The sequence below is a fragment of the Limanda limanda genome, chromosome 1 (assembly GCF_963576545.1).
Source record: "Limanda limanda chromosome 1, fLimLim1.1, whole genome shotgun sequence".
Classification (NCBI taxonomy): Eukaryota; Metazoa; Chordata; class Actinopteri; order Pleuronectiformes; family Pleuronectidae; genus Limanda; species Limanda limanda.
The window spans coordinates 8,389,400-8,403,915 of record NC_083636.1 but is presented as its reverse complement, the minus strand read 5'-3'; the positions used below and the strand labels follow the sequence as shown (position 1 = coordinate 8,403,915).

The following is a 14,516-nucleotide window of genomic DNA, read 5'->3' as shown; positions in this document are numbered from 1 at the left end:
AGATGAAGGAACAGAACAAGACATCCTCTATCCATCTCCTTACACAACAGGCCAGACAAACGAAACAGGGCTGGCCCCAGTGTTGGATGTCTGCGGTTTCATCAATGAGTGAGGGGGAAAAGAATCCTCTATTACTTTGATGTGGTTTCCATTATGCCCTACATCTGACAAGGTCCACTCTGACTGTGTCTACACACATACACACACACGCACACGCTGCACAGCGGTTTCTGCTTTAACTTCCACTTGCCCTCCTTTATTTAATCAGTTTCCTGCTCCTTACCCACCACTCTGTGACACATTTGTTTGTTACATGAACTCTAAAGTTACATTTAAGTGGACTTGACTTGATATCACACCAGCACTTAAAGCCGCGGCTTGTTCACAGGCCTGGAACAGTGTCTCCGGCGGGCCACGAGACGATGACTGAACACCGGAGCAGGTTGACAACTGAGAACTGTGTGATCTGAAGAAGTCCGAGCAGTAATGGGTTATAATAACCAACCCAAATCAGCCGCAGAGATCAGGGGAAGCTAATCCAGTGTCAATCCTAATAGAATCACAGACACAGGAATAGACTGCAGGGCTCAGCATGTGGCTTTGACCTTGCCTCAGTCTGTGTGTGTGTGTGTGTGTGTGTGTGTGTGTGTGTGTGTGTGTGTGTGTGTGTGTGTGTGTGTGTGTGTGTGTGTGTAATATGGTAGTATTTCCTGGATTAATGCTCCAGATTACCATCCTAGCAAAGTGGGATCCCAGAACTCAAACAGCCCCAAAAAAACTGTTCACATTTTAGGGCAAGTGCTGATTGTTAGCAATTGTCATAGTTGCTTTGCCGCTCAAGGCAAATGACATTTTTTTTCACCCAGTTTGTTTGCAGCAAGTGATTGAGCTTGACGAGGGCCCGAGTTTAGCGAAGCTCTCGCTCAAATATGCGTCCACGCAATCTAGTGAATGCTCGCCCCGTCTTCGCCCTCATTGTAGCTTTAAAGTTTTGTCTCTGATGGTCTGCTTCCTGGTTCACAGCTCTGTGTTTCCTTCTGTCCCTTCTAACCATCACAGATTTGTCTCCAAAGTGCCCCAGCTACAAGTGCATGAAATCAGATATACTATATTTGATGGACACATCATGACGTGCTGATTTGACATGGATACTTTCTCAGATCAAAGAAATATGTGTAGGGCAGGCGATATGCTTTTTTTTGAGAATATCATAGACAACAGTCCTTAAACCGGGAGACTAAATGAGGCCCAACACGACGTCTTGAGAATAATTTTGACAAAGACAGATTCTCCAGATGAAGGTCAGAGGCTGGAGCAGATCTTGACAGTGTGCATTGCAGGAGGGTGTCTCATCCTGCCCAACCCCACTTAATGTAGTTTCAACACTTGACGCATTCCTCCTCATTGCCTCGACTTGGTGCACAATTGGTTCCAAATAATCTCAGGTGCTTGGAGCCCATTATTCCTGCATGACGGTGCATAATAATTAGTGCAAGTTATTTTTGCTCTCCATGTGCAATACTGGAGTTTTGGCTGGAGAAACATACAGTACAGGGGGGGGGGGGGAGCCTGCTCTTGCTAATTTCTCGAAGGTTACCAGCCCCAGTTTGAATGGACATGTTTAATCAAATCAACACACAGGTCATATTCAATCATTGAATAATTTGTTATCCGAAGGCGCCTCAGGATGTTCATATGGCCATGAAACAAAAACATACAAAACACAAACTGTGGTCTATGAACTCTGATGAACTATAAAGCTTTCAAATTGTATTTGTTGTTGTCTTTAAACTGCCCTAATTAAATTTGCACATCTCCTCATTGTAATTACCAATAATTAGCTCTAAAACCATGGGAGATTAGATAAGGTGCAAATGGCTCATTAGGATGATGTGTCACATGCAGTGCACATGATCAGACATCCCCTGAGTGATAAGAGAAGTGCAAGAAATTTTACCGAGCATGTCAACGACAACATCAGACAATTACTGAGCTTCTGGAACAGGTCATGATGAACTCCATCACAATGGGATCTGCTCAGCTGCTTTGTCCTCCCAGGCACTGTTGGTCATCTGACAGTCATCCCAACATGGGTCTGTGTGCCAATTGTTCCAGGAGAGAAGTCGAAAATTATAGTCGGATCAAATATAATGCTACAAACTTGCTTCTTAACAATGACTATAGGTGCTTACGGACAATTTCAGGAGATTATCCATCGCTGGGGTCGAATGATAGAAATGTCAAGAGTCAGTTGCTGCTAGCCCCTTTGCAAAAACTGCACAATCTCTGAGTGAGCCCATGTGAGTAAACTGCAGGCAATTCCTTGCGAGCAAGTGGCCGCGTTGATGGCGGTTTTTTTAACACCAAATGAGGTACGAATATCTCGGAATGAAAAAGAGGTGCCACAGAAGAAAGGATACACCAGCAAAGATGTCAGCGGAAGTTCTGAGAGTAGACGCATAGAGAGAAATGTTGTTCTCACACATGGGGCAGTACTGGAGACTGTCCTCTAGGGGAAAAAGCCACGGCTTGACCTAAAAGCTTTTTCGGAAAAAGAGGACACAAAAGGTTTCGAAACTGTTCACGCCAGTAAAAGAGAATCGGCCAATGGGGAAACCCCAAACATAAAGTTGACCAATCCATTGTGTGGCTTGGTAATGAACCCAGCTCTATCATTCACTCAATCCCAGATCTTTATTGATGTAGAAATACAACGACCCTCTTACAAGTGAAATGTCGAATTGAGACACTTCCAGTTCGCCGACTTGTTGACTCTTCATTTATCCTTCTGTAACACAATGTTTTTAGTTTAGTCCTCACTACACCCGGCAGTCTATTGTTTGGGGAATCTTGACAGACTTGTTGCAAAAAGAAAAAGAGCAGAGGAGAAATCCGAGAGCAGCACTTTTCACCCACACACATACACACACACACACACAAACACACACACACACACACACACACACACAGAAGCAGTTTGAGTTCAAGGAGAAGGTGTGTTTTAAAAACACCTGCAATATTTGTACTGTGAAGCTTTGTGGATTAAAGCATCCCTCAACCTAATAAAACTGTCTGTTACTTGCCTGTGCACACATGCATTGTTTCAACCTGAAATTCATCAATCTCAAGTTTCTGGTTCTCAAAACAACAGTCACAGCAACAGCTACATTTGGTTTCAACAACTTTAGATCAGATGCATCAGATGTGTTCCTGTTTGCACAAACTAGATCAGATTTTTTTTGCTGCTTAAAAAAAGAATTCTCCATATAGTAGTCGAGAACTTTAAACCTGCAAACAAGGAAGAAAGTGTTTAAGAAGCTGAAACTAAGCACTTGGCTTGAAACCTGAATCTCACACCTTTGATCCTTAAAGAATCAGATATCTGATTTATGAAACAAACTTGTTTTGTTTCTTTTGGCGTAATCTTTAACAGCAGACTACATCAGATGTTGGATGATGAATGACCTGTTAAAATATTTGGCATTATTCTGGCAAATAGAGTGACTCTTTGTTGGGATTTGCAACATCCCTCAAGCGTGTGTTGACGAGCCATTGTTTAAAGATATGAGGGGTGGTCGACCCCAAACACATTACAGTAAATTCACAATGTGCCAAAACACGTTTTCAATGTCAAAAAACACAATTCTCACACAAGCTTCCTCTTTCATTTATAAGTGGAACATCTTTTCTTCTTCTTTTCTTTAATGTTTCACATCCAAACCAAAACTTCATCACTAGTATCAAAGCAAAAAACTGTACTCAACTGGCCATCCCAGGACAAATAATGGCTCCAGTCACACTGGGATGCATAAGTGCAAAACATTACAAAGAAAAACAATGAGCGATTGTGACAAAGAATTAACATCTATTCATATTTCAAACCGTTTTGCTCATGATTCATTGAGAATCCTTCCAAAAACCAATCTCGCCGCTGTTTGTCTTTCTCTTAGCTGCTCGGCCTTCTCTCCTTTGCCAGCTGTCGTCAACCAAGCGGCCAAAAACTATGATTAATCTGCTCGGTTGAATTGAGAATTAAACTTTCAAATTTAGAGCTTATTGTGAAAAGGTGTCAAGTTCAGTTTATCTGACTTTAGGAACTGAACTCGGAGTCACATGCAACGCAGCGAGAATGCACCCAAAGTCTGATGTGATGTCATGCACAGAGCCTTTTCAGCCCTGCAATTGCATAGCTCTATAGATGGTGATGTCTGTGGGTCTGTTTGTTGTCCTTCCAGTGTGTTGGTCCGTCTGACTTAACGATCTTGACAACTTTGGGTTGCAGTTGAATTTTGACTTTCATTCTCCCCAGGGGCTAAATCCCTATGACTAATGGTGATCCTCACATTTTTTATTTAATGCCGTCTTGAGCTTAGCAGTTGTTATTTAGATCAACTGTCTCGACAATCGTAGGATAACCATTAAGGTTCCTAACGATATGTAATACATTCTGATGACTTTTGCGATCCCTTGACTTTACCTCTAGAACAGGGGGTTTGAGACCTATTTTTAAACCTAGATTTTTTTACGATCCACCAAATGGACACCATCAAACATGAGCAGTATTAGCTATTTGCATTTTCTGTTGACAGTGTGGGGGCGGCACTAATGCAGATTCAGAGAAAAATAGAGGGATGACATCATATTTAGGAATTAGAGCCACAGGGTAAGTGTACACCTACCATAACATAGTGTAATTCCATTCATTCTACATTTCAAGAACCCAGAATCAAAGTCAAAATCTCAGACATTAAAGTTTTGCTTCACACCCACTCAAAACTGGTATACTTACACTTCTGCACTCTTCCGAGTATGACACATTGTGCTCTGGGGTTATCGCATTTCATGCAAACAATATAGAGATGGGTGGACAGGTATGCATGCGTGCCACGTCATAGCTGTTCTCCCTGTCAGTGCATGTACACGGGTAATGATGCAGGTTGAAGTGAAATGAGTGAGAGCTGCCAATGAGTGCTGTGCTTGCAATTTCATCAGAGTGGAACAAATTAGCTCCGATCATTTCTCCTGTTGATGAGCGGCATGTAACGTCCTGTATCAACATCTCCCTTAACGCATCCTTTCAACAATTTTCATGGTAATCCATCAAGTCCATTTTTGCATAATCAACAAACATTGGTTCTAAACTATTTCTTCCACCGTGCACAGGCAGGAAAACCTGTTGATACTGGATTCAAACCAACTTGATGTAACCTGGGGTTTAGCAGGATTGTGAGCTTTGTTCTTAAGGACTTGAATGTAACTACTCTTCCTCTGCTGCTTGACCTTTAGTCCCACACACGCATGAGACTTAGGTGTCACAGTCTCCAAGCAGCATTGTAACACACCACAGAGGCTCTCTCGTGCAGTACCACCCAAAATGTATTTTAAGTCCCCCTCCACTGGAGAATCAGCTCGAACTCTTTCCATCCTACACTTGTTTTAAAAGTGTACGTGCACGTTACAAGAAAATTTGTTTTTGATATGTATCTGCCGAAGCAGAGAAGTATGTCTGGGCCCAACTTAAATCCTCATGCAGACAGGATTAACATGAGTAATCCTTGATAATTTAACTAATTGTTCAAGACTGCACTTTAACAGGATGCACTCTGAACATGGACTGACCCAAAAGTGAAATCCCAAAACCTCATTGAAGTAGAGTGAGATACTGTGTGAGGTGAATCTGAATTACAGGGGGTCACGATATTTCAGCATTTATGATTACCAAGATAATTTTTATAAAAATAAAATATTCATTTTACTGTCAAGAATACTTATATGTATATGTATGATAATGTGTAAATACTGAAGTGCCTCTTATATAAATTCTATTTCTTTCCAGTGTGGCGCAAATATCAGGTGCACATCCCAGCACGGGTCATCAACTTGCCGAATAAGAACATTTTAAAAAAAAATTCAAACTGTATATAAATGATATAAAAGATTTGATAGCTATCTTAGTGATAAAAAAGAACACTTGCTTATTCTTAAAGCTTAATCTGTGTGACCATGATCTGTATGTTTTTACTATTGTTGATTTCATACCTGTTTTATCTGCCTATTATTGTATATTGTTTTATTGATGACTTGATATTTAGCAGTTTTTTTGCTGTAAGGTGTCCTTAATGCACCCGTACATAAAATGCATTATTAAATGTTATTGACAAGTAGTGAAAATCTGATATGTTCATGCTGTGAACTGAGTTATAAATCGATCTCCATCTTGGAGTCATGACTTAGTCACGTTAAATCACATGTTGATGTCATTCAGTGTGACTATCGCTTCCTGAGGTTTCATTATCTGTGATGTCTGACGTAAATTAACGTCTGTTTATCCACTTTGAAATCACAAGAGAAATAAAACGCCTCAGAAATTCATTGGGAATCGACAAGTTTTAAAGTTTTGTTTTAAGTCAAAGTAATCCAGTGATGGTTGTCTGTAAATCCGTCGGTACATGACAAACAGGGACTGTTTATAGCTAACTCAGCATTAGTTCAATGCTGCTCATTGGTCAAAATGCAAACGAACAGGTACGTTATAAAAGGGCCTGTTTGTGGACTGTTTGTCAATAAATATTTCATAAAAGCTATAACATGTTTATACACTGTGTCAGATGAGCTGAAGTATTTCACACTGTATTGCTGCAACAAGTTTTGCTGCAATACGGTACGATCCATCCATCTGACAACTGAGGGCAGTGCGTGAATGAGTCTTTCAACAGCCGAGTCAAGGGTTAGGATATTTGGCTTCGTGAGTAAAGATTAGTCTCATGTTAGGGTTGGAGGTGAATCAAGTGAGCGGACAAGTAGCAACTGGGTTTGTGCCGCTGAGACGCCAGGCGGCAGATTTCACCCTCAGGCCGTTCAAACATCTGTCAGCTCTCATATCAAAGACAAATCAGTCCACTGAGATGTCACCCATAGGCGTCTCTTTCTATAAGGAGAGATTGAAACATGGCCGCCCCCGAGTATTTGAGCTGCGATCATACAGCGTGTGGTTTCAGCTGGATTGTCTGAGGCACACCGGAGCTCTGTCCTTTCATTCCAGCGAGGCATTAAAAGCATCAATCCACGTTGACCTTCCCGCGCTCCCTGTCTGTATCCACTAAACACTGTGCTACTTTAAACACGGCCTGTGTGTCATTACCGTGGAGTGATCATCAAGAAAGAAACTCTGCAGTCCTTCAACAAAAAGCAGGTTTTTCCACCATTTTCCTAAGGCCGACGTGGCAAAAATAAACTGTCCATGTCATTTCAGAACAAATTATACAACAGGGCTTTTTTGAGAAGATTAACAAGAAGCCACTCAGTTGGTGTTAATCTCTGCTCTAATTTTGAAAATAGATTTGACTTTGGCTGTGGTTTCATGGTTATAGGTGGGGAACATTAATCGTCTTAATGAAAAAAAAGACCTGAGATCTTAATCTAATATATATACTGACTGCAGTATAACGCAATCGCAAATTAGATAAGGAGGACTCTTCCACCAGATGTAATGAATGTGATTGAAAATGCTGCTTTAGTCAGCCAGCTGACGTTCAGACTGACTAACAAAAGCATGTGAATAATGGAAATAAATATGACATTGATCAGATGTGGAAACAAATTTAGTGCATTTCCACCATTTCTACATAAATTTATCTAAAAGTTGTTGGATAAAAAATAAAACTAATGAGATTTGATGATGTGCAATGCGTAAAAGATTAAGCAGCGATTACCAAACTTTTTTCTTCTGCGAGGCCTCCTGTTACAGATTTATGAGCAATTACACAGACAGTGATTCCTCTTAATGACTTTCCAGGTATCTTCATTTTTAGTAGGGTTGAAAAGGGTTGTTTCCACACTGGGGTAAAACTTCAATTCAAACCTGTCTAAAAGAACAGAATGATTTTTTTCCCACCCGCAGCAAATGCATCGACAACTTTGCAGCATCTCTTAATGTGTTCATTGGCATCCTGGTTAGAATTAGAGGACCTTCAGTGGAAGCATTGACTGTACATAAAGATGGACGGCAATACGGCTCCTTGAAAGTGAAGCCAAAGTGTCTCGATAGCAGCCTGGTGACTGGCTGCACTATAGGTCGTAAATCCTTTCTCCTCCATGTTAACAGATGGGAAATGTGGGCCAAACTAAAAAAGCGTAGCACACGTCAAATCCATTTTTCTCACAGATGCTACACGTGATTTTAGCTAGTTCTTATCACGGTGACGCTCAAGGTTCATTGTAGGTGCGCTTTGTATTGATAAATACTTTAAATCTCAGGTTGCTTTTCTGAAAATGACAGTAAAAAACTTAACCAGGAGTTGATCTCTTGAACGTGCATGGTTTTCACGAGACAGTGACGTAAACAAATAGCTATGTTTTAATCTGCGTTAAATTGTCACAATCAATTCCTCAGAGGCATATGAGTAAATGAAAGATAAAAAATGCTTGAATGGGAATCCGTCCCGGTCGACTCTATCAGTGGCCATCTTTATTAGGATAAGGGTGGTATCAGGAGGTCATCGAGTCTACTTTTTAATGTGGAAACACGAGAGTGGAATGAAAAACAGGCTGGGAGGGAGACTCAGAAATGGAGAGGAGGACGTAAAGAGAGAGAGAGAGGGAGAGAGAGGGAGAGAGAGGGGGGAAATGGGGGACATAAAGATCCAGACAGTGGACGTGAGGGAGATAAAGAAAATCGTTGAGACAGAGAGGCAGATTACCGGGTCAGAACGGACAGAGGGAGGAAGGCTGAACTGTCATATGACTGAGCTGCTGGGAAGCTCGAGCCTCACCTTGAAACCACATGATCTCTATCTGCTCTATCTGCCTCTCAGGGAAATGTGGGGAAGACAATAAAACAGACGGGCAGTGAAAGTTCTGTACGGTTTCGACAACGGCTGGATTTCAGTTTAGATTTAGAACTGTTTAAATCACGGTGAGAGTCGAGGTTACCGGTTAAATGGATGAGTTTGTGTAATGAATATCCTGATCCTAGTGTGTGTGTGTGTGTGCTTGAGTGTGCACTGTGCCGTCGACAGAGCGGAGAGAGACGCCTGTGTCATATCCCAAATCCTTACAGCGTGTTTTGCCCGAACCAGCCATAAGAATGTGCGGCGTATAAACACTCGGCTAAATGTGTAAACCATCTCGGAGCAGGCGGGGATGTGGAGCTGCGACCGTATGGAACGAGAGGTGAAGAATTTAGACTTTTTCAAACACATGCTACGGCCTTTTCAATCTCATCCTCCATTTCCACAGCTTCACTCGTCTGGAGAGCATCGTAGAATAATTTCAGATGCTTGACCCCGGAAGTCGTACAAACACCACCTTTTGACTCAGATCTGTTAGGAAAGTACTTGAGCCACTTGACTTAAATCACAAAAACCCTCTAACAGTTTGAAAGGCTGATACAATCTACGAGTAACATGAAGTGCTTTTGGAGGTGTAGAGTTATGGCTGGGATGTCCAGAAGTTACTGTTGGTGCCTCTGAAGGTGACATGGTGCTGAACTCAAGATATTTACGCCTATAGGGGAACCACTGTCCGCAATTCAGGTGGTTACTGCACAAACAAGGAAAATATGGACCCGACAAACGCCCTGTCGACATTAATGCAGATATCTTTCCTCTGTATTTAAGTCACTGAAATGTCACTGACCTACACGTCATGATTACTTTACGCATGCCCGAAGCAGCAACCATGTCGGCTATGTATCGGTTTGAATTGTTTATGTTGACCTTATTGCCACCCGCTGGCCCAGCATTTGTTTGTTTGACCCTATGTATATATGTTGTCTTGTGATTTTTTGCTTCCTGTTTTTCTCGTGTCTAAAGACTCTCTGCTGTGTCGTTGCTGCACTCTGCCTGAACATCTCCACCTCACTGCAGTCCTTCCTGGCTGAGGAAGGATGCGAATTATTCCCTCTATTCTAGGGACTATTTCAAATGTGCAGCGTGGAAGGGAAAACTTACGTACTACGGCCATCTCATAGATGTTGAATGCACCAATTGTAAGTTGCTTTGGATAAAAGCGTCTGCCAAATGACATGTAATGTAATGTAATCTTCAAACTAAGTGTGAATCACACACTTCAGTGACGATGGGGAATCCTGTCATCTTGTGCTATCTGAAATGAATCAAAGTCACAGTAAATCTAAAACACAGAATCCTGCACCTTCATTAATGGGCAGGAAAAGACATCACATGTTGACCAAGTCGATCTATAACAACTACTGCACATTTAAGAGGATGACTCACATTCCTAATGTACAAGTCCAGATTCTTCTCACAACTGCACCTATGTAAAATAATTTGCTGCAATATCCTAATTGAATTCAGAACAGCAGAAGCTGAGTGAACGACAGCTTGAAAAGCACATTTGTCCATCGCGAGCTGCCCCGCCAGTCTTTGTTGAGAGGACAAGGCCATTACCACAAAAAAATATAAATTATTATTATTACAGTCACACTAGCTTCCAGAGACGATAGCCAACAGCGCCCACGAGAGGGCAGTACACAAAAGATACATGCAAAGGGGCTAAATAAAATCCTTTATGGGACTGGGTGCTGATCTTATATATTATTATATTTTCTGGAAGCTTTGTTTAAAATGTCCGCGACTGAGACGAAAATTTGTACATTGACGCATTTATAATATTAGTAACGTCAGTGCTTTTTCTATTTTGACAAGTCAAAAGGTCTGCTGTTACAAAGGCTGATTATACAGAACAGCTTTACCACAATAAATACTTGCATGATTCGTTTAGGGTCTGAGATTAAGGATTTTCACTCAAATGCAGCAGGGACAAAGTCAGAATATAAAAGTGTCAATGAATTTCCACATGGATAAGCAATCAAATTAAATGAGCCTTAAGCCACAGGTGGAATTGTAAACAAACTATTCAACTAGTCCCGAACGGGTCCTGACAACTGAGCACATTCATGCAGGGCCAGAGCAACCGGTTAGGAGGCCCTGGGCTGAGTTCTGCAATTAGGCCCCGACACTGACCTCCCATCTACACCACCCATTGTGCAGTAAAGATAGACTCTGACACGACCAAGTCCCAATCAGGCTCAGAGCAAATCTTTTTTTTAAATACGACAAGATCACCAGCAGATGTTAGCGACCTCCAGTGGAAGCTAGTGACAGGTTCTCAGTCGTGTACGTGTCAGTTAGCTATGCAGCTTCTTTTATCATATTCATTTGGTTTTTGGCTTTGAACATTTACAGTGTTCCTGGAAACTTTAATGGAAGCATCCTTCAATTTTTGTTGCACCCTGTGAGTACAATATAAACTTAAATAATAGGGCTAAATATCCCAACATTTCAAATACACCTGAGAGCGAGCTCCTCATCTGTCAACGCCTATTTTCTCTGCTGAGAGAAAAACATCGTCATGCTTTCATTGAAGCATGTGTAGCTACTTGTGGAAATGTAGGGAGGCTATCAACTATAAAATGAACGACATGCAACGACAGCGCGGGCAGAGGTGAAGAAATGTGAAACATCCGGTGTTGAGTGAACGGATCACCACAGCAAATAGCTGTAATAATACAGTTTAAACAGCCTGAAGGGGGGAATTAAATCAAATCATTTTGACAGTTTTCTTTAATTAAACCTCGAACTAGGAAGGGAAGTTAAGTAAGCGCACATTCCCATAATCCACACTTGACATGTACTTTTAAAGGTTCAGTGTGTAGAATTTAGTGACATCTAGTGGTGAAGTTGCATGTTGCAGCTGAATACCCCTCACCTTACCCTCCCCTAGTCATTAAAAATCAAAAGGTGTTTAAAACATGGCAGCCTCCGTATGGAGGACCCACTCCGGATGTAAATATTAAGTATTTAAACACAAAGGGCTCATTCGAGTGTAAAGAAAGCCACAATTTCTACAATTTAGATGAATTCCACTAGTGAAAACATCACCAGGATTTTTTTCTATTCAATTTCTGCCAGTAGATTCCCTTAACAGAAATCTTACACACTGAACCTTTAAGCGTTTACATCTGTGAGCTTCAAAACACTACTGTAGAGGAGTATTGTGCAACAGTGAGAACTATGGCAGTAAATTGCCACAGGGAGTGAAAGTTAATCACATGCCTTCTGAGACACTTGTTCTTCTCCCCGGGTTTAATGGTATTATTTTGTGTTCAAACTTCAGTCTTGATCTTTGACTGTTTTTTGGCTTCCCTCCCTGCTCACCACAACTTTGTTATTTACTCAATAGTAATTTCATAACACGCCTCAGTTTGTCCAGGAATTTAAACCAGCAAACTCAGGTTCAGACTGCTTCCTGAGGCTTGACGCTATAAGCCGAATGTTGTGTATTCCTATCAGCAGGTGCCGCTGGACAGATCCTGCAGCTGGGATGAAAAGAGAGTGGACAAACCAGGTAGACTGAGGCAGATTGAGAGGGGAGGGCTAAAATACACAAAAAGGCTGGAATGCAGGGCCAAAAAAGGAATAACAGGAACGCTCCATATTAACACTAGTGGTTTGTTAAACCACCTGGGAGCCATTGCTGGGCCTTTTTATCCTTATCTTCTTTATGTTCTTTCCATGAGGCCACCCCCTAATCTGTTCACACCCCTTACTCCTTCTTTTTCTCTTTTCTCCTGCAGTAAAACACAAATTGAGCCTTGTTAAACTGAGTCGTTGCAGCTGTATACTGCACCCAGAGCTCCAACATGCACGCAACAACCCAGCTGTAGTAGTGGGCTTCTCTCTCAGGCCGCCTGGGAGGCCATTTTTGACGCGGACTAACACTCGGAACTGGTCCCTCGCCTCCTTCGCTGCGTCCTGCTGTGTGCCGGCATGTCAGGAGTAGCCCTTCCTCAGATCCGCAGCTGCAACAGCTGCTTCAGCGGCCTCTGCACATGCACACGCACATAGGCACACACGCACGCACGCACGCGCGGACAGCAGCAGCAGGAAATGCATCCAGCGAAGGCTCAAGACGCCCACTGATGCGCGCCATTACGCAAAGCCACCCAGGCCACATGTCATGTCAGACATCCCCGGCTGCCCCGCAGCTCCGGCACAGGGCCATTACGCACAGCCATGTATGTTAGTTCATCAGACTGTGACTGGACACGCGCACAGGCACACTAGCAGGGAGCAGGAGTTGTTTTGGGGTCGTTGGACTCTTTGGCTCAATTCCCATCACCAGCTCCCAACATGTGAAGCCTGGGGTTTGAGTGGGTGAGTTTCCTATTAGTGAAGAAAGTCCATATATACATTTTACTCCAACTTTCACAGTTTTTAATATCTTAGTTCACTGGCACATGAAACATTTAGTTGACACCCACTCTCCTACAAACATGATACATTATTTAGATGCTTTCGTCAAAAAGTGAGTCCGCAGAAGACTATTAAAGAGGACCTCCGCGCGCAAAGACGCAGTTCGGAGTCTCCAACGCGTGCGTGCGCACTGTTTATTCTTCACGCATATACGTAAAGAGACGTGCACACGTTGCAAGGAGTGCGTAAGGAGGAAATAAAGTTCGCCTTTGAGTTGGCAGTCGTCTCTGACATGTCCTTTAACAGCGAGGCGAGGCACAATCTGCGCGTCGGGAAATCCAAAACACACTGTGTCACATCTGAGCGGGGTTCCCGTGCGCGTCGAGCCAGTTCCGCTCCCTGTTATACACACACGCACACACGCGTCTCTAAGAGGAGCGAGAGCAACAGCACACAGCAGGAGCCTCTAATGTTTGTGTGCATTAGCAAGCAGTGAAAATACCAGCCTGTCTATCTGTCTACCTGTTCGCGCGCACACACACACACACACACTCAGGGAGAGACGGGTGGAAGAGGATGTCCTCTCTGCTTCTCTGTGGCGCGTCGCGTCTCACAATTGTTAAACTTGCCAAAAGTCAAGCAGAGGGGGGAATAAGTTCCTGAACCCACCACCCATATTACACGGAAATCAATGATTTAATCCACTACACCTAAAACCTGTTTGTACACAACTGTGGTGCGTAAATTCACTTTCCCAAAACTTTTCCTGCAACCTGCAACTCCAAACGTATCGCTCTCGTACAATCAGATGCACTTTGTGTACAACTCTGTGACTTTGTGTCAGTGCAACACCTTGTCAAGGGTCCATCGCTTTCTATCTGGTGCCAGAGTCCCCAAAAGAACAGTTTCTCAACGAGGGGGAAAAAATAGTTGTAAACGAAGAAGCAAATACGAACAAGTAAAGCAGTTCCTACCGTAATAAAGGTAACCATAGCATCGGCGGGTTAGTATCCAACAGAGTCGACATGAAGGTGATTATTTTTTCTGTCAGAATGGCGAAAACTTCCCACTTTCTGAGGGCTGCCGCCTGGTCTGTGCGCCACACTGGTTCTGTGTGGAAAAAAGGATCAGCGTGTGCGTAATACTCTCTTCCCCCCCCCTCTCTCTCTGTCACTCTCTCCCGCCCTCTCTCTCTCTCTCCCCCCCTCTCTCTCTCTCTCTCTCTAGCTCTCTCTCTCACTCTCTGGACACCATAATCTATGCGGCTCTTTCTGTTACAGGACAGATGGCTCTTGGCGC

The 14,516-nt window shown here is 42.8% G+C and overlaps 1 protein-coding gene across 1 annotated transcript in view; it reads right to left on the bottom strand.

Moving 5' to 3' along the window:
- The window catches only part of ntf3 (neurotrophin 3), a 35,403-nt gene extending 21,094 nt beyond the window's left edge, over positions 1-14,309 (bottom strand). Inside the window, exon 1 of the mRNA XM_061077151.1 lies at positions 14,192-14,309. Coding sequence (XP_060933134.1) covers positions 14,192-14,209 — 18 coding nt within the window. The 5' untranslated portion in view covers positions 14,210-14,309. The remainder of the gene's footprint in view (positions 1-14,191) is intronic.
- Between the last annotated feature and the right edge of the window lie 207 nt (positions 14,310-14,516).